The sequence below is a fragment of the Mus musculus genome, chromosome 19 (assembly GCF_000001635.26).
Source record: "Mus musculus strain C57BL/6J chromosome 19, GRCm38.p6 C57BL/6J".
Lineage (NCBI taxonomy): Eukaryota > Metazoa > Chordata > Mammalia > Rodentia > Muridae > Mus > Mus musculus.
In genome coordinates this window covers 21,406,696-21,430,585 of record NC_000085.6, presented here as the reverse complement: position 1 = coordinate 21,430,585, position 23,890 = coordinate 21,406,696, and the positions used below count along the sequence as shown (strand labels likewise).

General features: G+C 41.2%; 1 protein-coding gene across 3 annotated transcripts in view; it reads left to right on the top strand.

The window, feature by feature from the left end:
* The window catches only part of Gda (guanine deaminase), an 81,355-nt gene that overhangs the window by 42,076 nt on the left and 15,389 nt on the right, over positions 1-23,890 (top strand). For all 3 annotated transcript variants that reach the window (NM_010266.2, XM_006526680.2, XM_017318064.2), the window contains 8 exons: positions 1,936-2,107; positions 4,968-5,055; positions 7,483-7,588; positions 11,185-11,212; positions 13,479-13,586; positions 15,665-15,772; positions 17,991-18,088; positions 20,647-20,714. In NM_010266.2, coding sequence (NP_034396.1) covers positions 1,936-2,107; positions 4,968-5,055; positions 7,483-7,588; positions 11,185-11,212; positions 13,479-13,586; positions 15,665-15,772; positions 17,991-18,088; positions 20,647-20,714 — 776 coding nt within the window. The remainder of the gene's footprint in view (positions 1-1,935; positions 2,108-4,967; positions 5,056-7,482; positions 7,589-11,184; positions 11,213-13,478; positions 13,587-15,664; positions 15,773-17,990; positions 18,089-20,646; positions 20,715-23,890) is intronic.

The window sequence follows — 23,890 nt, the reverse complement described above, 5'->3', positions numbered from 1 at the left end:
CTCTCTCTCACACACACACACACACACACACACACACACACACACTCCCCTAACATCTTGAACTATTATAAAGTCTCTGAAGACAAGAAGAGGCCTTATTTCTCTGTAGACTCCCCACAAGTCTTAACTGAGCTTCCTAAACATGATTGAAGATCACATGACTGCAGGTGAACTCAAAGCTGCTTCACTTTGTGGTGGTAAAGAGAGTATGAGCATCAAAGACAAAGGTACTTAGAGAGGACAGTGACTGACACATTTCACACTGTAGGCTCTCTTCTTATTCACGAGTTGTCACTGTTCTTTGTCACCTAGAGGGTAGTGAACAAGAATGCTGAGCCTACAAGGTAGCAGTCAATGTCAAAGCTGCCCTCCCAAGCTCATAAGCTACCAAGGACACTTCCTGAGCTTACATTTATTGTGATACAGATGAGGATGCTACTTGCCTACTCCAGAACATCCTTTTCACCACCAGCAGCACTTACTGATGCTTTTTGCCATTGCTAGGCACCACCCTTGCATCCTGTAACTCAGTCTTCCCCACAATTTTGTGGTCATGACACTTTGCTTATTTTTTTATACAGTAAAAAATAAAAGAGAGAGATAGATAGAGAGAGAGAGAGATTCAGAGAGACTGGATCACATGACACATGTCTCACTGCTGGTTAATGGTGAGTCCTCACTCAGAGAGCCTCATCTAGACTGTATGTATGTAACTGTTATAGCAAGATGCCTACCACAAGTGGCACGATGCTCAGAGGATGCTGTGCCCAGTTCCAGGACATGCGCGCATTCAGCGTTAGCCGTAATAACTGCAGCTGCATACCACTTCTAGTTCCCTTCCTAAAATAGAACATTTTAAAGCTGCTCATGGCTGTATCTTACTTCTAGATGTATGGATACATTTTATTTGCTGGCTAAGGGATGTTTTTTTCTTGTGGTGTCGAGTGTTGAGTTCAGGTTCGTTGGGTGATTCTTCAGTTGCTGTAGTGACAGTAATGGAGTATATATAGCATGTATTAATAGATAAATGTTCGGATGAGATGGTACAATGACTACCCAAGGGAACTGAATTAGCTCATCTGTGTCTACTAGCATTGGGCTGTCTCCCTTCTGTGGAGAGTGCTTCTGACAACTTAAAAATATCTATCCAAAATATCCATAAGAATAGAAAGAAATGTGGCTTGGTGGGCGGGGGTTGGGGGTGGGGCTCAGCTGATCAGAAGTAGGAAGGTGTGCATAGTGGTGTATGCTTGTCATCTGAGCACTCAGAAGGTAGAAGGAGGAGAAATATGAGTCCAATGCCAGCAGGGGCTATACAACACAATCCTGTCTCAAAAAGAAGAGAAGCAGCAAAGAAGCTTGGATGGTGGTCACAGCATCACACCCTCCTCAGTACCTCACCTTCAGACCAACAGCTCATTTCTACACTTTCCTGGCAAAGATCAAGGATCTCAAACCAGCCCAGGCATGCATGTTCCTGGTGCTTCTGTTGAGAGTTCAGCCTTTAAATATGTGGAGAACAGGATTTCTTACAGTCTTCTAAGATGAAGAGAGCCACTGAGCCTTAAATCACTGTTTCTTATCCTTAGTCCCCTTCAGTTACATGTGTGTCTGTCCCTCAGTCCAAATCTTGAGGCTTGAAGACCCCACCCCACCTCTGTTCTCTGTCAAGTTGTGAAAACAGAGTCATAGATGTGGCCATGCCCCCCTCTCTTTTCTTCTGCTACAGTGGCTTGGCTTCTGTGCACTTCTGTTTTCCTTTCCTTCACTGTCTCTGATTGGAACTGTACATATCGAAACTTAGGCGCTCTCTCTCTCTTTTAGCAGAACATTTTACTTAAAAATAAGAAAACTTTGAGTTGTACAATTGTAAGATAAGTGAAACCCTTGTCTAAGGAAGCTGTTCAATGTTTTCCTTTTCTTCTCACTTCTCAGTGAGTTCTTCATGCCAGGCCTTGTTGATACCCACATCCATGCCCCTCAGTATGCCTTTGCTGGAAGCAACGTTGACCTGCCGCTTTTGGAGTGGCTGAATAAGTATACATTTCCCACAGAACAAAGGTTCCGGAGCACTGATGTGGCTGAAGAAGTCTACACTAGAGTTGTTGTGAGTATTCTGTGTGCCTGTCCTGTGTAATGCCTGTTCATCTATGCAAACATTCATTTCTAAGACCAGACTTCAGATATCAAACTGAGGACATTAAGGTTGGCAAGGACTGCAGCGGTTTTAGCTCTTTTCATACTCCATTGACTACCCTACCCTCACAGTGACAAGGAGAGAATTTGAGTTTTAGGTCTCAGCCTGGTGGATTCTATAGCATTCCTTAACTCTTGTCTTCTGGGCACTTTCTCTCACTGCAGCCATAATCCCCTGAGGACATGGTTCTGAGGACCATGTGGAATATCTGTGTGACCTTTAAAAGGCTCTGTGACTCACTGTGCCCATCTATAAAACTCAGAGTTAATGATACTACCTATTTCATGGAATTGTTATATACCAGGTTAACATTTGTGGGGTCCTTAAAATAGTACCTAGCATATGGTAAGAACTCTATCTATCTATCTATCTATCTATCTATCTATCTATCTATCTATCTATCTATCTATCTATCATCTATCTATCTATCTGTTTAATGTTCAAGAAAAAATAAAGTTCAAATTACATTTAGGAAGAAAGCACATTGTTTCAGGAGGTTTTTGAGGAGGGAAGACGGGATGGTTCCACATCGCAGAACAGGTGGGGATGTGATGTGAGGGCCAACAGCATTAGTGGGAACAGTAGAGCTAATTCAGCCCCTGGGCAGTGACTGCAGTGTGTGCCCACTACATGTTGAAATGTCCCTACCTTTTCCTCCTTCATAAAAATTAGCTCTAGAATGAGAGCACACTCAGACACTGGAAAACCAACAGCAGTAAAGAAGGCACAATACAAATGCTTTCATCTGGCCTCGCTTTTTGCAGGGAACACTATGAACTACGTTTCTGGATTCTGATTGGACATCCTGGTAGTTCTATGGTACTGGCTATGCACCTTCGCAAGGAACAAGCCTTAGTCTTCCTGCTAGTATCATTCCAGTCTTAAAGAATAGAAGCGAGTGCTTATATTCATTCCTTTGTCTTACTTAATTATAATTGTGGGACTTATATTTTAGCCTGCATCCATGTGACACTAGAAAAACTTTTCAGGCTAAAAGCTCGTTATGAATTGGCTAGCACACGGTGCTAATGAATTGTGTTAACCACGCCAAATCTTTATCCTCAAAATGTATTTATACCTCCCATTGTTCTAAAAAGGGTTTGAAATGGCTTAAAATTGCATAGTATGAAACAAAAGAAAATGAGTCATCAAATCACAGCAGAGGGAAAAAGAGGGGAATGGAGAAATAAAACCCCAAAGTCAATGTGCAGTCTTGGTAGAACCTGTTACAGATTTAGCTCTATGCTTCTAGCATACGATGTAGACAGGGAAATCAGAAATAAAATCCACTGTGTGTGTGATTTTTGAGAGCTGCATTTTTGAGGGGATAAAAGCATATGTATTCCTTACACTGAAGTTAAAAAAATTCTAACATTGCTAACTGAATGTGGGTGGATATGGTGTCAAAATACATTTGTAAAGATGATTATGGGTAGAAGGAGGAGGAAGAGGAGGAAGAAGAGAGGAAAAATAAAGGGAAATTGCATTATAGCAGTTCTTTACACTTGAGATGGAGCATCAATGTCCTTCAGGCAACATACATAACATATTTCTTTATGTAGGTATTTAAATTCAGTGAGTTTCTAAGCTGGTCTGTTCCAGACATGTCCTGTGGTTCTGCTTATGAGCAGACCTACACATGCTAACGGAGATTCGGGTGGAATTGACCTCCGCTTAAGAGAGTTGGCACTCCCCACCCCCACCCCTGCCCTCCTTGGGTTCTCCCTGTCTTGTCACGTGACTATGCTTAGCATAGATGTCTGAGTTTCCTAGTGTTTTTAGCTCAATGTAGTCCAATTTGAAACTGCAGATTCTCCTCCAATTGAAGCTTTTCTTCATGAGAACCAAGGCTGGAGGACTTTCCTCTTACCCACATCAGCACTGCTTGATAAACCTCTTTACAGGATGAACTCCGGAGGGAGCGAACACTGGCTTCAGTGTCACTGGGAGAACACACCTTCCAGTGACTCGATTTCTTTAGGAAGGGATTCTTCAGCCTTTTCAGGGGTGGTGGGAGTGACATACTCAGTGTTCTCAGGACCCTGGCCATCAGCTAGATCTCCACTTAAACCCTTTCTTCATCTTGTTACCCGGGATTTTGTGCCCTTTCCACATTAGCAGTTTCTAAGGAGAATGATTCCATACACAGAACAGGTTAGGAATGGTTAGGAAGCTTCCACAGAGGGAATGTGGCTGTACAGACTCCAGCTAGTGTCCTGCTAGCTCCCCGAATGCCCTCCCTCTTCCCAGGCTTCCAGCCTCTTCTCTGTGTTTTCCTCTGCTGTTGTCTCTTCTTGTGTTTTTCTTGGCAGTTAATCTATGTTGCCCTCACTTATTGTGGTGCAAGTGAAAATTCACTAAGGAGAGAAGACATAATGATTATTGTTCTTGCCAGGTTGGAGCAGAAAATAATATTACGTCGTCATATACAGAAACAAAGATCCCGCTTGCATACTCATAGATTAATAAAAATCCAAATAGCCTTTCGCAATCCCAAAGAACTGGCATCTCATTTTATGACCTCTGGGTACCCAACCATGCGAATCTAGAAAATGAGAAGCGCCAACTTTTCCTTAAACTCACACTTTTAGAGTATAAATACTTTTGCCATTTACTTAGTCTCTTCCACATCAAGATGGCATACCTTTAAATAAACACATCTTAAAATTAAAAACCAGACTTCTATTTTCATCCATGTGTGCCATGTGACTTTTCTGAGCACATGCGATTCAGGATTTTTTTTTTTTTTTTTTTTGTGCTTTATTTTTAGAGGAGAACACTGAAGAACGGCACCACCACGGCTTGCTACTTTGGAACAATTCACACTGACTCATCCCTGATCCTTGCGGAAATTACAGGTGAGCAGCTAAAAGCAGGATTTAGGGGCATGTCAAGCAAAGACAACCAGAGCATGCCTGGAGAGAGTTTATACTCAGTGGGAAGCTGTGCCTTTGGATCTAGAATTTGAGCATTTGCACTTTGTGAGTGACTCTGAATATCCTAGAGCCCTAAATGGATTTTTATTGTTTAAATGCTTTAATTATTTCTATATGGGTTCTGGTTCCAGGATAACATTTATAGATCAGGAATTTGGCATATTGATTTGGGGCTCTTTAGAGCACCTTTATCAGTGTAGCTGTGGCAACAGTTTGTTATATTGTAATCAATGGATAGGTCTTGACAGTTAGCTAGATTCTGGGCATTGTGCTTGATGCTAGCACTGCAGTGAACTAGAAGAAAAATCTTTGTCCTAAAAGAACCAGAAAGGACACTTAAGCACATTGATTAATACTTGTAGTAACACCTGCTATATGTACCTGAGTATTGTACAAAATACTCAGCGTAAATGGCTGTCTGACATCTATGGATACACAGATAGATTAACTAGAGCACCAAGATGTCCACATAGCTGGGAAGCAGAACTGAGCCTAGATTTAGGCTGATGATTCCACACATACCCAAGTCAATGCCTGGCATACAGCAGGTACTTGGTAAGTACTGTTGACCGGTAATGTATTTGCCTCACTGTTGGGTTCCAAGATAGCTCATACCAAAGGCCAGTTGCTGACACTGAAAATGATCATGAAAGTTCTCAGAAGAGGCAAAGGCTGCCCATCTGGGAAGACTCCATGGAAGTGACCTTTAACTGAGTGGAAGACAAAACCTGGAGAGACTGAAGTGAGGAAATGAGGTGGACAGGGGACCTAGAGCAGGGATATTGATGATGGAGACAGGAAATAGCATGGTTCAAAGGAAGGGGCAGATGCATTGCACAATGAGGAGTGTGAGGAGGTTCAGAGCACAGAGGGCCTTGACTGTACACCAGAGACTCAAAAGAAGACTTCAGGGCAGTGAGTGACATAATGAGAATGATGTTAAGGGATTCATCTGATGATGACTAGATATTAAAATAAGCCCCAGGGAGAGAGTAGCAGAAAGCCTTTTGAAAGACTCATGACAGCAAGGATGATGTGTTTATAAAAAGATAAAGAAAGTGGGAATATGTTTTATGGATGTATGGTGAGGTGTGGCTTAAGGGGATGCCTCCATGGGCCCATGCTGAGGCATCCCTTCCCCTGAGAGACCAGCCACACAAAGGTATAGTATAGAATAGAGTATATTCAGGGTATGGGGAGGGAAGTTGAGAGGGGAATAGAGGCAGAGAAGGAGAGAGAGAGAGAGAGAGAGAGGGGGGGGGGAGGGAGGAGGGGACTAGCAGCCCCTTTTAGAGTGAGTCAGGCATGCCTAGCTGTTGCCAGGTAACTGTGGGGCGGAGCTTTAGACAAAATGTTAACAAAGGAGACATTGTAGAACAACCCCACCTATGTAGCCCAACTGAAATATGAGTTCCTCCAGCCCATCTGATGAAGATCCTTCATTGCCAGCACCGTTAGGCATTCGGTCGATGATAACAGTATCTATGCCGCTGTGGTTAGGGAGAACTGTGACAGAGCATCTGGGAACCATGTGCCTTATGCATCTTTCTTTGTGTCTTTCTTATCAACCTGCACAGCGCAGAGGACTCTGGGACACTGCAGTCTAGATTTCAGATAAGCATGATTTGGAAATGTGTGGAGTCATCGACCTAGGCTCAGTTCTGCTTCCCAGCATGTGGACATCTTTGTGCCTTAGTTAATCTGTCTGTGCTATGAGGGTCAGCAGTAGATGCCAGACAGCCATTGAGGGCTGAGTATTTTGTACAATGTCTGGTACCTAGAACAGAATCACAAGTGTTGCTGCCATCTTAGATAATCACAGGGGCAAGGAATCAAAGCCAAGTCACTTACCCAGGACCCATGTTCTTAACATTTTATACGCTACGTTTAACTAGAAAAGGAACAGCAGATGCATGGAGGGGACCTGGATCCGGTGATGGCAGGAGAGGAGCAGATAGACAAACAAACGAGGGAAAAGAAGGAGAGGTGGTACATCAAGGAATATTAATGCATTTTCTAGGATCTGAAGTTATTACCCTTTGTACCATGAGGGAAAATGAATGTCATGATAGTTGTAACGTTGGTAGAAACATGGACAAACTGTTTAACCAAAAGGAAAACGAAAATAAGAAGTGTAAAATACCCAATTATTTGCTGGCAGGCTGGGAATACGATGGAGTCTGGGTGGAAGACAGTTGACTACTCTTTGAATTTAGTGGCTTTGTTATTGTCACCATGTGAAGACAGAGGGATAATTCTTAACATTCTCACTTTTTAGAATGATTTTAATTTGATATTTTTTTTTTTAAAAAAGCACATTTTTAGATACTTTCTCTGTTTGCTTCACAGATAAATTTGGGCAGCGAGCATTTGTGGGCAAAGTATGCATGGATTTGAATGATACTGTTCCAGAATACAAGGAGACCACCGAGGAGTCAGTCAAGGAGACAGAGAGGTAGTGTGCCTAGGGGAGGGGTGGGGTTCATCTATATTTTAGATGAGTTATCTGCTATCCTTATAGAGTCTGAAATCAAGATGGGAAAGTAGATACCATTATGACCCAGTTGAGATCTGAGCACGGTGACAATGTCAAACTATGGTGTGGACAGAGACAACACAGCTGGTCCACACGAAGACTCTAATGTGGCTGGTTGTCAAGCCACCTCTCCCAGATGCAACATACAAAGGAGGTGCCCTAAATATACCAGTGTCAGTTCTAGGATAAGACTCCAATCAATCTGCTTGCAAAAGGGTAGGGATAATCCATGCTATACCACAAGTTCAGCACAGCAGGGCTATTTATGATTCATAGATAGACAACATGGAGAGTACAAGCCTAGGACCCCAAGTGGGTTAGTTTGCAAGGCTCAGCAGAGCTGCCCAGGAGGAGTGGAGGGTCATCTATACATACCCCACATTGCACTACAGTGGGGGAACCCTAAAGTACACTCTAGCTGAGGTTTTAATCCAGGTGGACACTTGACTCACTGAGTTAAAAAAAAAAATGCAAGATGGGCCTAGAGAGATGGCTCAGCAGTACCTGCCTTAGCCCTGGTTCTCAGGGCACATGGCTTCTCACATGTTGGTAACTCCAGTTCCAGAGGATCTGATGTTCTCCTCTGCAATCCACAGGCATTGCATGCACATGCACACTCACATATACAGACAAACACACCCATGAAATAAAACTAAGAAAACAAAACAAAACAAAAAAATATACAAGGTTTCCTCTTCTGGGAGGAACCAGGACAAGCCTGGCTGATGGGTCTGGTTCCTGCAACTTCCAGATGTTAGATTTGCAGCCATTCTTTAATTAATCCTGGGAGTTGCAAGAAAGAGGCAGAGGGCCATGTGACCAAGGCCTTGTCACACATCTGACATGTCTACCAAATGGTGTGTGGATGCAGGAAATATGGTATACAATAAAATTGATCAGCTATGAGAAAAGCAAAGTGGTTACAACATGATGGACTTTAAAATTATTATTCTAAGAAAAGTCTCACACAAAAGAGCACACTTTATAAACTTCCATTTATATTAAATATAGAGAAAATGCAAGTCCGTGCATGAGTCATAAAGTGGGAGAGGTTTGCTGTTGCCAGGAAAGAACTGTCTATCTCCTGCTTATGCACCCAGGGGATCTCGCTCTGAAGATGAATTCAAAGACTGCATTATTATGATAACTCCACAATCCAGTAAATTTGCTAAAAGTATTGAATAGAGCACATAAAATGGGTGAACTTGATGGTATGTAAATTACACTTCACCGAAAATGATTTTAAGGGTCGAGTGGGAAAGATTAGAATTTTAAGTGCAGAGTTTGGAAGGGTTGCTTTGAAAATCACAAGAACGTGTTTCTTGAGAAGGACATTGTAAGAACAGAGTGGAGCAGTTTCCAGATTCCCACACAGTGACTCTCTCGTGGACTACAGCTTCTCTCATCTCCTCTCACACCCAGCCTCCTGGTTTTGCCCCCCAACACAATTGAAGCAATTTCTTTTGAAGTCCAAGAATCTTGAGATGTAATGGCATATTCTAGAGTCTCCTTAAAGTGTAGCATTTCAGAGGAAAAACAAATTATGTCCCTCTTCCAGTATGCCAAGGACACTGGGCAGATTTAGGCTGTTTTATAAAATTGGTGTGCTTCTTTTGAAAAATGTACATTTGTTTATGTTTGTGCATGTGTCGTGTAAAATTGCGTGTACTAGTACACACACCCGTGGAGGCCAGAGGAGGATGCTGGGTGTTCTGCTCTGACACTCTCTGTCTTATTCCCTTGAGATAGGGTCTCCCACTGAACTGAAATTTTTAGTTCTGAGCATTCTTCTGTCTCTGACTGCCAGCACTCGAGTTTGAGGCATGCCCAGCTTGCCCAGCTCAGTTTTGGTTTTGTTTTTTACATTGGTGCTGGGGATTCAAATTCAGGCCTTCATGCTTGCCTAGCAAGTGCTCCTACCCACTACACCATCTCCTCAGCTCCATAAATGGAGGATCTTTTATTTTATTTTTTTTTAAATTACCCTTTAGGGACTGGAGAGATGGCTCAGCAGTTGAGAGCATGGACTGTTCTTCCAGAGGTCTTGAGTTCAATTCCCAGCAACCACATGGTGGCTCACAACCATATGTAATGGGCATCTGGTTCCGTCTTCTGCTGTGTCTGAAGACCCTGACAGTGTACCCACATATATGAAATAAATATGGCCGGAGTGAGCAGGGCCGGAGCAAGCAGGGCTGGAGTAAGCAGAGCTGGAAAAAAAAATACCTTTTTTTTTTTTTTTTATTCCTGTATTAGGCCAGGGTTTCTCTAGAAGACCAGAATTGCTAAGTATAGTGCCCTGCTCATTAAATTACTTTAAAAAGTAGTTACATGAAGTAATAACTTTTATTGCGACATTTCTACAAGTGCATATGAAATACTAAGATCATATCTATAACCTCCTCAATTGCTTTTGGGTGTGGGTTATGTTATTTCATGTGTTTCCATTATGTCCAATTTCATATAACATTGGGAAAATTATTGACCATTTAAGTACTTTTCTCACATGATCTTTGATACCTTTTCCATGATATCTTGAAGAAGGAAGGTCACTGTCTTGTATTCTATATCAAGAGATACACAGAAGTTTCTTTAGGTTCATACTTTGTGGGTATAAGTTTAAATCTCAGTTTTGCTTCTATTTCCTGGGCTTCTCTCACTTCAAGCATGTTCTCTCTGGAGTGCCAAGTTGAGAGACTAATACATGATCATTGGAAGAGGGTGGCATCTCTGCTTTCAGTACTGGTCGTATGCTAAGCTCCTATGCAGTCCACTGCTCTGGTCACTGCACCTTAAACCATAATTTGTTTTCCCTGAGAATAAAGATGGAACCAAGGGCTTTGTTCATACCTGGGAAGTATCTACCACAGAGCTACATTCCCAGGCTCTCAACTCATGTTTTAGTCTGAAAACATACCAGAAGGAAGCAACCAATAACGGACAGTCTTTTCTGGCCAGAGCAGAAATAACTATTTCATAGGACAATTGTCACTGGTCGAGCAGGCCGAAGTCCTAGGTTCATCACTTGTCTCTTCCCCCATACACTTTACAGACACCTCTGTCATAGTCCTTCACTTTCCTCTATTATCTATCCCACCTTCCAGACTGTGTCCTTGGAGACTGAAGGTGATACTGTGTGCATAAGCAGATTCCACATAAGAGGGGATTAGAAGGGCAGTGTCCGAGACTTCTAAGTGCCTGGGTGTGCCTAAGAGTCCATGCTCTCTCATCCACGGAACATGGCTCACTGCAACTCTATCACACTTAACTAATAGCACAGCCTGGGACCTGTGTGGTGGAGCTGATAGCACAGCCTGGGACCTATGCGGATGCTCACAGGATGTTCTGGGACAATATTCCTTGTGACTTTCCTCTCCCTCTTTTGCTATTAAAGAAAAACTGAATAATGATTCCTTGTTAATCTCTAGTTAGTGGTGGTGAGCCCCCATGCTGTTAGAAACATTTATCTGAAAATAATTAACGTTTCTAAACTTGCATTTGTTGCTTCATTTCAGATTTGTGTCAGAAATGCTGCAAAAGAATGTAAGTAAATTTGTTCAGTTTTCACCTGGAGCGCAGCTCTGTTAGCTGTAGGATTTGTCAAGTTCTCTGGTAGATTAATCTGTGTACCTATGGCTTTGCCTATACATAAGAGGTATTTTCCTAGAACCGTTGATTTTTGGCACAGTGTACTGAATGGCTCAGCTCAGACAGGTCACACTTTTTAAAACTGAAAACATCTGAGAAAGACCATGAGTTTTGGGGTGTACAGAGTAATGACATGTCACACACATGCAGTGTTGGGTGGTGGTCATAGTGAGATCTAGTCACAGGTATTAGGGCAGGACTGCCCAAAAGTCTGGCCAACGTGTTCATTTTATGACTGAGAACTCATGCCCTTTGGTCAACATTTCATATGATCTATAAAAGAAAACAAAATCAGTATCTTGGAGACATATGTGCACCTATGTTTACTGCATCTTTATTTGCCACAGCCCAAATGTGGAAGCAATATAGGAGCTTATGGATGAATAGATAAAGAAAACTAATTTTATATACATATATGTTTGTATGTACACACACACAAGCATATATACACAGATACATATGTGGGGTCATATACAATTTAAATATGTCTTAAAGATATAATACACACACATGTGTGCATAATAATGGGATATTACTCGTTTGTAAAAAAAAGATATTGCTATTTGAGACAGCACTGATGAATCTGGGGTATATTATGTTACATGAAGGAAACCCAATTCAGAAGATAAATACTGCATAGTCTCGCTTACACGTGCAATCTGGAAATGTCAGATTCAAAGAAGCTTCCGTTTTTTGCTTTCTAGTGACGGCTTGTAGGACACTATATTTAGAGGTTTTTGAAGTACAGTTTTGTAGTCAGGAATAATTACCTGATTTTAGTAGGTTTGATTATTCACTATTAAAATGTGCTATAAACTTGATGTGTGCTGACCTTGTTTAGGGCTTCAGGAATAGTGTGTGTATTTACTTTGGGTTCCCATACCCTTTGTCTAGTTGTGGCAGGGAACCCAAGTTTAGTCAGGTTATGTGAGCTCCATTCTGAGTTCACTAAGCTCTGAGTTAGTCTAAGGTGCATTGGTCAGCTGCCTGTCACAGTGACAGAATACCTGAGGTGAGCAAGTTCTAAGAAAGGAAGGTTTGTTTTGACTCCTGGTTTCAGACAGCTTTAGTCTAAGATCACTTGGTCTGGTGGCTTGTAGGCCTATGGCAAACCAGAGCATGATGAGAGAAATTCTAGGCAGAGGGAAGCCACTCACTTTATGGCTGCCCAGAAACCACAGCTTATTTCTTCCTAGTTGGCTTTACCTCACAAAGGTTCTGTCATCTCCCAGCCATTTGGGAGACATTTAAGATACAAACTGTCATTTAAGGGATGGCGATCCAGTCAGTGTCCTCAAGAGTCACCTTTTCAACTCAGTCTTCCCAGGCCCACTCCATTTCCCCTTCCTGGTCTAGGGTCCTTTAGTTTTGTAACATTGGTCTCTGTAGAGGGAGGGTTTCCTGATCCAAGAAGATTGGTGACATGAGAGCATTGGGGGCCTGTTTGATGGCCCCTTCTCCATTGGTTCTGTCTGCTACTAGTCTCCAGTATGGATTGAAAAACAGGCTATGCTCAGATATAGTCCTGTGGCACAACACAGGGCCGTGCATACTCAGCCAGGCATCTGCTTTGCCTGGCATTCTTCGGCCTGTGAAGACAGTGCTATTTCTTGCCTCCAAATCCAGTGTAAAAACTGGTGTATGGCTTCAGGAGATAGATTCATAGGTTAAATTAAGCCTAGCCCTTCTTTCCTTTATGACTTCCCACTGTCACATTGGAAACCATAGGGATCTTTAGAATTTCTTCCAATTTAACTCTGGGCAAGTTAGGGGTGATGCTTGTAGATCCTATCTATTACTACCTTCCTAGTAGTATCCTGCCTGCCAGCCATGAGGTTACCAAGGAGCTCTGAGTGAGGATGCAGCCAGCATACCTTCTCAAGATGAAGTCAGGGAAATAACTGCCACCTTACATGAGCTATCCCCACCCAGGTAATGATGAGAATGCCTATAATTAGACATAGAGCTTTCTTCTATAAACTTGATGCTGAAGACTGTGCTCGCCTCAAAGACGAGCTGTTTTTGGAACCCAGAACCTCTGTGGACTAGAAACTGGGGATTTTCATCCATATCAAAACTTGTAAAATCACGTTGTTTGTGGAATGTGCTATGTGTTCATAATCTTCATATTTTCCTCACCCATTTCTTTTACGATTTCCAGTATCCAAGGGTGAAACCCATAGTGACCCCACGCTTTACCCTTTCTTGCACGGAGACTCTGATGAGTGAACTTGGCAACATCGCCAAGACCCATGATCTGTACATCCAGGTAGGCGTTTGTCTTTGGTTTGTGCGTCAGGCTATACCTGCATGTCTTGGTACCCTCAGGTCATCTCTAGCAACATGTAGTTCTACTAAGATCTTCTAGAGTCAAAGAATTTCAAGGCAGGAGGTGACCTGACTGACAGATGTCACCAGGAGGTACCTTGACTAATGTCAACTAACCCATTTGGTCAGTTTGGCAGGTCAGAGGTCTGAAGTTGTTTTCATCCTTAATATTTGCTGATCAGTCTGAGACAGGCCAAGACAGCTTTATAAAGAATAGCAAGATCAATATCAGGCTACCCATTCTTGGTAAAATGCATTTAATACATTCCCTTCCTGCTTTTATTTGATGCTTTCCTGGTGTTCTAGAACCTTCATTTGTGGAGGAACCAATTATTATTTGAAAAGTAAAAAGAACTTAATTTCTACCTTACAGAAGTGAGTTAAAAATCCTTTTGTTCTGAGTTTCTTAATTTAAAACCAGGAACAAAAAGTGTATCTTCCTTTATCATTAAGTTGTTGCAATTTAGCAATAAAATGCTTTTAAAAAAAATCTCACAGCTGGGTTAAAATTAGGAGTTCCCCTCCCCCACTCACACTTAATTACACACTGCAGTAAAATCTCCTCTCTTTCTGAGCTGACAGTATTACAGGGAAGGAGGAGAAAGCTGGGGTGAAGGCAACATATTGATTTCTTAACTTTTATTTATTTATTTTTAAAATGAATGTTCATAGGACCCATTAGTGTGTCTTCCCCAGGATTATTGTTTATGGCTTCTGATATTTGAACTTTGGATTCAGTGTCCAACAATTATTCTCTGGTGATAAAATTCCAAATTTGGATAGTATTTTCACATTGAAAGCAGAATGTTTTTATTGAGAGACAGAGAGAGAGATAGAGACACAGACACACACACACACACACACTCACACACACACACAGAGAGAGAGAGAGAGAGAGAGAGAGAGAGAGAGAGAGAGAGAGAGAGAGAGAGAGAGAGAACAAATAATATCTAAAGATACAGGAAAACAAAGTGAAAAGGACTTGTAAAAAGTCTACTCTTATTCATCTTGCTATGTCTCTTCCTAGTACAGAAAATGAGGCATGGTAGAGTTGTCTGGGAAATGATCATTGGCTCACGAACAGTTTCATTGCTAAGCTGTCATTACCTACTAGTCTGAAACATTCTTTTTAGAGACTGGGGTGGCTGCTCTAGTGGAAGACACTTTGTGTCCCCTCGGGTTTCAGGTGCCCTCATGACAGGTGTGGCTTCCTTGGACTCACTTGGTTTGTGTGTGGATTCCCATAAGCTCCTTCCTGAGGAAGGCAGGGTCACCCAGTTCTGTCATTTTCACAGTTGTTTCCTGCAAGAGCATCACTCAGAAGGTGAAGAAAGGAGGCAGACTGAGGACAGGCCCTGAGCCAAGTCCTCCTCCTGCCTCCAGTGCACTGGGTTCTGTAAAATTTCACACGTGAAATATGACTAACATATCTTCAACTCAAGAGATGGAAAATCGCTTAACTAGCAGTGAGAAGTAGAAGCCTAAAGAAAAGAACTTACTTGCCCAAAGTCATATAACCAAGCCCAGAATTCATCTCTCTTTGTTCAAATTTTGCTTTTCTTTTGAATGAACTGTAGATTTATCCTCTGATGGTCATTGAACTTTTCTAGGCAGGCTGCTACAAGTAAGAGACTGGGTCCCCTTAAAGAATACCAGCACCTATGTTTACTCTTGCTATAGACTAGTTCCAAGACTTGAGGGAAAGTTTAGTTGTCTTAAAAGATCACACACACACACACACACACACACACACACACACACACACACACACACACACATGTGCACGCACACACAGAGACATGTTGAGGCTACTCAGTTGCTTTATCATATATATTGTCATACAGGATGCATGTAATCATTTAAAATGAAACCCAAGGACAGACTTTAATGCTTTCATCCATAGTCTCTCCCATCAACAAGAGCAGCGAGCAGAAACTAGCAACAGCATGTTGAGATGGGAGGTACAATGTTAAATATTTTATAGAAATAAAAATGAAAACGTTATTTCTTTGTTTGCAGAGCCATATAAGTGAAAATCGTGAAGAAATTGAAGCCGTGAAAAGCTTATACCCTAGTTACAAAAACTACACAGATGTCTATGATAAAAACAATCTTCTGACAAACAAGGTAAGTTCAGGATTGTGATATAAGCTATGTAATAAGCTACGTAAAGTAGGCTGTGCCTTTTAAGTTTTAAAATCTCAGAAGTAATCCCTGTTCAGCAGCCCGCGTCCATTTTCTGAGCTAGAGGAGATCCAGTGTGTGTGCATCTCTTTGTATGTGAAATGTATACAGATATATGTATGTGCATCATGTGTATCATTGATTTCTATCCCTACCCCTTTCCCTATCCCTATCTCTACCTGCCTACCAACTTACATGTGTATATATGCATATCTATATATGTGTGTGTGTGCATGGTATGTGTTGCTCTTTCTATGCATGTGTGCACTGTTTGTATGTGTATGCAGTTAATCCGGGCCTGAAGTCTCATCCCTGTCATTAAATCTAAGTTTGTCATTGGATGGTAAGAATGGCCCTATGACGGTTTCACAGCTTGTCAGTGTGCTCTCCTTAAGTCAGCACATCCATTTTCAGGGTTAATTCTGTGAAGATATGAAAGAAATAGGTGCGATGATAACACAGGAAAGTTTGAAAATGAATATCCTCAAGGAACCAGTACAAATCATAAAATGTCCGTGATTAGAATTCTATCCAGCATTCACAAAGAGCAAAGCTTACATGTTTCTGCTCAAGAATGTTCAATATAGTCATGTGCATATGTGTTGGTGTGTTTTCACACGGAAAAACTGTACAGTGATACACAGTGACTGTCAAAAGTAGTTTGTTTTTTTTTTAACTCTGGGGTTTATAAGAATGAGAATGTATCCCATGCACATCCTATCAGATCACCATGGACTAAGGCTGATCTTCAATAACAACATAAATAATAGAAAGCCAACATTCACGTGGAAACTGAATAACACTCTACTCAATGATTCCTTGGTCAAGGATGAAATAAAGAAAGAAATTAAAAATGAGAATGTATTATCCTATAATTAATTAAAATTAATATGAGTAGCAAGAGACCTCATTAGAGCAATATAACCTTTGGCTCTGCCCTTCAATGAACACACTGCCTAGAGAATTTATTGCAGCAAGTAATTTCTTAGTGACTACACAAAAGGAGATAGGAGTGCAAGTGACTTGAAAGGTTAATAATTTGCATAAATAATGTAAATTTTACATGGGACAGTTCATCCTCCTTTACATATATTACCATATGATTAATAAATTAACCTTATATTTTCATGTTAGTTTTATTTGCACAGAGGTTCAAAAAGTTTTATTTTAATAATTGAACTGTGCCTCCCAAAAGGAGAAAGCAATTGGGTATAAGTCTTATATTATTGTAAAACAAAAACTTTCAGAGAATTGTTACTTGAACCCGCAAATCTTGGCAAGATGAAAGTTTAAAGAGGTCTCAAACGTGTGGCCCCTGCTTTCTTAAGTAAGTTTTACCTCCTTAATGGAAAGCTGTTATGATATGACATAGCCCAATTTTATGCACCAATAGTCCATGTCAAGAGCCGTTGGTATCTATATTGAAACTAGTAACCAAAATAAAGAACAATTCTCTCAGATTTGATGACTCATGCCAGCAGTGCCAGCAATGCCAGCAAACCCAGAACCTCAGGCAGGAAGACTATGAGTGTGAGGCCAACTTGGCCTCTATAGTAAATTCAAGGCCAGCCTTAGCTCTATCAAGAGACATTGTCTCCAAAACAAAGCATCTACGACAGTTAACCCATAGTTCTTTACAAAATCATATTTATAGCTTCCATGTACTTTTAGAAAGTTCTGACTCAAATATCAACAAGTATCAGCCTACTGGAAGCACATCATATCGATTTAGAAAAGAAAGTAGCCAGAAATTTTTCTACAGTAGAGATGATAAAATCATAATGTGTTCAATCTGACTGAATTTTCCAGGCCATGAATGAGCTGGCCGACCTTTTCCTGTGCTGTAAATGAGCATAAAGAATCAAAAGCAAAAGCTAGGGCTAGGACGGAGCTCAATGATAGAGTACTGGGTTGATCACCAACACTACAATCATTCAATCAACCAATCAATCAATCAATCAATCAATCAATCAATAGTTAAGACATACAAATTTGTTGAGGCCTAAAATGAATATTTGGATGCAGGGATTTTGTCCCTTCAAGCAGTAGCAACTGTCCTTGTAAAGGTAATTGCTTCTGTGTCTTCTTGCAGTATCTAGTCATGAGTATTAGTGTGATCATTTTAAGTAGTAAACTCCATGCAGTATATGCTTCTCTCTAGACAGTAATGGCACATGGCTGCTACCTTTCTGAAGAAGAACTTAACATCTTCAGTGAACGAGGAGCATCCATTGCACATTGTCCCAACTCTAATCTGTCGTAAGTAGACAATAATTGCTTGGTAGATTGTTGATGTGCATCGTAGGATGGCATTTTCTGGTTTCTCTGTTATCCATTCTTTGGATCTGTTTCTATACTTAATTTGAGAGAGAAAGAAACCAAGTAGATGGGTATTCACCTGTTCTAAGGTGAAGAAAGAAGGCATGTGGAAGAGGGCATTGTTGCAGAGTATACATTTAAAGAGTACCACATCTCTGGAAATTTCTACATTTACACACACACACACACACACACACACACACAGACACACATATTTTTGCAGCTATAGAAAATAGAATCTACAGAGTTTAAAACAAATAGCATTCAGGTTTTACAGCTTAGAACACACTGAAAGAATGCATGTCCCCGGGAGATGGTCTACTGCAGAGTTTACAAAAGAGTTACAGTTTTGTCATGTTACTGAGTGTAGTGAGATGTAGCTCACATAGGAGAATCTGGGAAGGACTTCACCTTATTTTGTTCCCCAGAAGATGAAAGCTTTATTTGTAATATGTTCTTAACCTTCTTAAGGGTTATAAATTTATGAGTGAGTCAGTTGAAAGTTGTGGCTTGTAACTCCAGCAAAACAAACAAATAAACAAACAAACAAACAAGCAGCCCATAGACATAAAAATATTGTATCTATGTTTAGTGAACTTGTGGATAACATGATTCTAGTCTTAGGTTCTGAGTTAGAAACTTATAGTCATACAAATAGTGTATTGGGAGGGATATTGATCTTAAAGAGTACTGTTGGGGAGTCTGACACACAGGGAAGAAGTCAGTAGCATTAAACCAGTGACCACAGTGGGTTCCTGGTCTAATTCTAGGGAACTCAGATAACTGTCAGTTGTCTATCTCAAGAAGTGAAGGCTCTGGAGCAGTCACAGTCAGCAGCCACAGAGGGCTGGGGTGACTATGGATGAACACCATTTCCCTGGAACTTCTGAGCTTCTCCCAACAAGAACAGAACAGCCTCCAGCAGTGGGTAGAGCACCGTAGCACAGAGCTAGAGGTGCTAGCAAGCTTAGGGACTTTGTGAATGACACAGGCGTATGTGTCGGTGGAGGTGGAGGGAGGGCTCCTAAGGACATTGAGGCACTTTTCTAGAGTTGAAGGTCTCACAAAATCCTGAGTTTTCAAACAGAAAGTAAATACACATGACTCAGTGACCTTAATTACAACCTAGGGACAAGAATTTAACATCCATTGCATGAACTATAAACTACTCTCTAAATTAAAACATGACCCAGCATTTCAAATAAATGATGATCTTCGGGAGTTTTGGGTTTTCTTTTTGCACATTGAGGCTTTGGAAATTATAATTCAGTACATCCAGGGGCAGAGCTTTTTGATCCACCATATCTTCTTGGACTCTAATGACATGGTTTAGCTTCCTTTGTTTTTTCCTTGATCTAACGGGATGAAGGTGATTTTGGTTCAAAATTCAGACCAGGAACCCTGTTTCTCCTAGTTGCTACTATCCTTCCAAAGCAGTGTTTAAACTATTAGATTCCAACTTGCTTGCTTTCATCCTCTTTAGTTGTAACGTCTTTGACCTTGTAAGCACAGGGGAAGAGAAACATGAGGGGAGCTTACCTTCTCTTATCTATCATAAGTCATCATCAATCTTCTACAAGAAGACTGATTGATGAGATGAAGCCTAGCAAATGTGCCTACTCCATGTTTTATGTGCACAGGACCATTAAGTGAAGACCAGTGGAGACAGAGAACTCTCCCCCATCTTTATGCTTTGATGTAATGGGGCATGGCCACCACACCAAAATGTAACTGGACAAAGAGGTTTTGATCTAATGCCAACTTATCAAGATGGGATACTGGGGAAGACATTTTCAGTTCTTCTTGGTCCTGTGTCATACTGTTTACCTTCTGTGAATGGGGCAGGATCTCTTCCAAAATGGAGGCATAGTATTGTAAGACAAAGTTTAATCTGAGAACCACTTCCTACCAGCATAAGACATAAGGAGGGAAGAAGATTAGAATGACTTAGTTGTTAGAAATTGTAGTTGTTTTGTTGTTATTGTTGGGGATGAACCTAGGTCCCTATGCATGCTAAAGAAGCATTGAACATTGAGTGCTTGTTTATACCACAAGAAATTCTGATTTCTATGGGGGAAAGGAGGACAGAGAAATGCTCTACCTCTTGCAGCTCTTTCTGCAGCCAAATGTTTCACACACCAGGGTATTTTGTGTGTGATGCTCTATAATTTGTGTTTTCTACCATAGAAGGAGAAGTTGGCTAGAAAGCCGATAGCTCTATTAGACTGAACACAATTACTACAAGACTAACTCCAACGTTTACTTGGTCACCATTTCCCATGTAAAATTTCCCTCCCTGGAGTGACCTCAGGCCAGGAAGCAGCTTTTTATGGTCTTTTCTACTCCACCATCTTGGTGCCGTGGTCTGACTGACTGTTGACCTTAGGGGTAATGAGGATGAGAAGCCGTTTTTATGGATGCCACCATCTTTATTGGCAGTGTTCTTCCGCTGTCAGATCACTTAGATCTCCTTGTTCTCCCATCTTCTTTCTCTCTAGGCTGAGCAGTGGCTTACTGAACGTGCTTGAGGTCCTGAAGCATAAAGTGAAGATAGGGCTGGGGACAGGTAAGCAGCCTCCATCTGGAGCTGAGATGATGAGTTCCGTTCTAATAGAACTGATTTGTGGGTATCGGGTCACGAGCCTTATTGGCTTTATTAGAGATGGGTGTCTTAATAATAAACATCAACCAAATGGGGAACCAAATGAAGTCATTACCCCCTAACCCCTGCAGAAGCTGTTATCCCTGTTTATTGGTTAGAAACTGGGCACCCATGAATGACAGCTCACAAGTGTCTGTTCCAACTGCAGGGGATCTAACACCTTCTTCTGGCCATCACAAGCATTTGCTCTCACGTCCCCTAACTCACACATGGGCACATAATTTGAAAAATAAAAAAAATTTTTTTTAAAAAGAAGGAATTAAATTACTCTTGCTGAAAATTTAGTCTGCGATATAGAGAATAAAATTGAGCAGGAGCACATTAGCGTTACAGGATAATGTGGAGGGCAGAAACCAAGCATGAGCTTGGGACTGGAGGCATGGGACTGGGACAGGTGTTCCTAGCTGATAAGCAGCGGGCATAGAAGCGATAGGTCATAATCAGAGCTTGAAAAATAAAAATATTGAGAGAACATACACCCCCATGTATTAAATTGTAACTGAACATGTTGTGGCAAAATATTTTAATTTCTAGAAAAACAAAAATGCTCCCAAAACATTGAGCCAGGGAATAAAAACTTACCACCACCACCACCACCACCACCACCAAAAAGCCAGTTTCCTTTCAGATGTTTGTTTTTGTTGGTGGTAGTCAAGATGATACCAAACACAAGAAAGAGTTTAAAAGCAAAAGAATTATTAAACAAAAATACTATTTCTACATGTGGACATCTCTCCTTCATGTATAAAAGCAACAGACTCCTCAGCTATATAAAGACTTAGAAAATATTCTCCTTATGTCCCCTTTTGAAAATAATTACTTGAAAGTCTCTATCGTTAGGGCTGAGTCAAAATGAAGGGTCAATACATAGGGATGTTAGTTCACATGAGGAAGTTTTGGGGAGCTGTCACCAGCCATGCAACAAGTTATAGGAAGGCACACTCACATGCTATCCCACATTTGGAAAACAACAAAGCAACAAAGAAAAAATAAAGCAGAAAATGGACTATGTGATACTGGGAGAGGGGTCCTGAGGACGGGGATGATGGTAGAAGAAGGGAGAGGAGACCTGATCAGAGATTGGCTCGGTATATGCACTTATAGAATTGCTATGTTGAATCCGTTCATTTGTATAATTAATATGTGTTAATAGTAATAGCAAAGGGAGGGTGACCAGAGCTGGTGACACTCTGCTGAGGTTCAAACTGAGAACAGTGGCAGTGTTGTGGAATCAAGAGAAGTATATTGGTTTAAGAGCAATATAGAAATGATAAATTATTTTAGAAATTGTAAAGAAAATATGTTAAAAATGTTAAAAGTGTATTTATTTTTAAAAAGCAAGTGATGATAAGTCAAGAATAGTTTCATTTGGTGGAAACACACGTTCATTGTTTTTGAAACAGCATCAGATTCTTGTGTTTTGGTTTTATATGCCTTATATTATCTGTATATCTTTAATGTGTTATCATAAAAAATTAAGTGATGCTGAGTGAGGAAGAAATATTTGGAGGAATGAACACAGATCTTCACTTGAAATTCATTTATGTTTTATAGATAGCTCATGTACGTAGACTGGGGCAATTTTATTGTGTCTTTTTAGCATGCCTGTGTCATATGATATCAGATGCAGAATTTTCTAGTGTGTTGTAACCTACATTTGAGATTTCAGAATTTTGGATCTCAAATCTTACCCTGTATAAAGAAAACTACTTGAAGAATTATGAAAATAGCAATCCTCCCCTCTAAAATATGAAGAAAAGGGCAAGATAAATAGTAAATGCCACCAAGCCATAACCTGAAGGAGAAGTTTAAGTGCATAGAAAAAATACATATGGCATGATGTGCAAACTCATCAAAACAAAGAGTGCATCTGCAGCCACTGTTCCAGTTCCCTAGGCTGCTACCAACCTCCGTGCTGGTTAGATTTTCTCAAATTGGCACACGTTAGAGTAGTCTGGGATAAGGGAACTTCAATTGAGAAACTGCATCCATGAGAGTGGCCTGTGGAGAAGTGGGTGGGGCATTTTCTGGATTAATGATTGAGATGGGAGGGCTCAGATCACTGTAGCAGGTGGTCTGGGGTTGTATAAGAAAGAAAACTGAGCAAGCCAGTAAGCAGCATTCCACCATGATTCTGTTAGTTCCTGCTTCTCGGTCCCTGCCCTGAGATGCCCTGCCTTGGCTCCCCTTGATAATGGACTGTGAGCTGTGAGCCAAGTAATCTCTCTTCCCCAAGGTGCTTTGGTCATGGTCTTTATCACAGTAAATAGAAGCCTAAAGAAAACAGTCTCCCAAGCAACAACCTTTGGTCTTCTTGAGAACTTTGGTCTAGTAATGCCTTACTTTCTGAGTCCTTCCTGCCTTTCTACTGCAGCCCTCTTGGATGCCAGCAGATATGACCACACTAGTTCCCTCCTCTTCATAGGTACTCAGCTTCTCTTCCTTCTCTTCTCTTCTCTTCTCTTCTCTTCTCTTCTCTTCTCTTCTTCCCCCTTTTTTTCTTTTTCTTCTTCTCTCATATATTACACCCTGACTGCAGTTTTTCTTCCCTCCCCTCCCGCAGTCTCTCCCCACCACCTCTCCTCTCTCCCAGATCTACCCCCCCCCCCAACTCCCATTAGAAAAGAGCAGGCCTCCCAGGGACATCATCCAAACACGACATAACAGGCTGCAGTAAGACCAGGCACATACGGTCACATCAAGGCTGGATGAGGCAACACAGTCAGAGGAAAAGGGTCATGTCCTCATTGTCTGTGTTCACTGGGCAAAAGCTCACCCTAGGTTACCCCAACAGTTCCCTTTCCTATGCCCGCAGCTGGGTGTTTAGAAGTTGCTGAAGAGACCAGTGGGTTTCATGGGAAATTTTGTGCTCAAATCCAAGCTGCCCTTAACACTGATGACAGGGATCAAAACTTTCTATTAAGTTCTGTTTCCTTAAACCAAGACAGGTTTCTGTCCCTCTCAGGTCTCCTGAAACTGTCTACTGCAGCTCAACCCCTAATTACTCCCAGCTTGTAGATTCTTCTTGTAAATCATTACAGAGGTAAAAAATAAGTCTTTACACACATTCTTGCCTATCA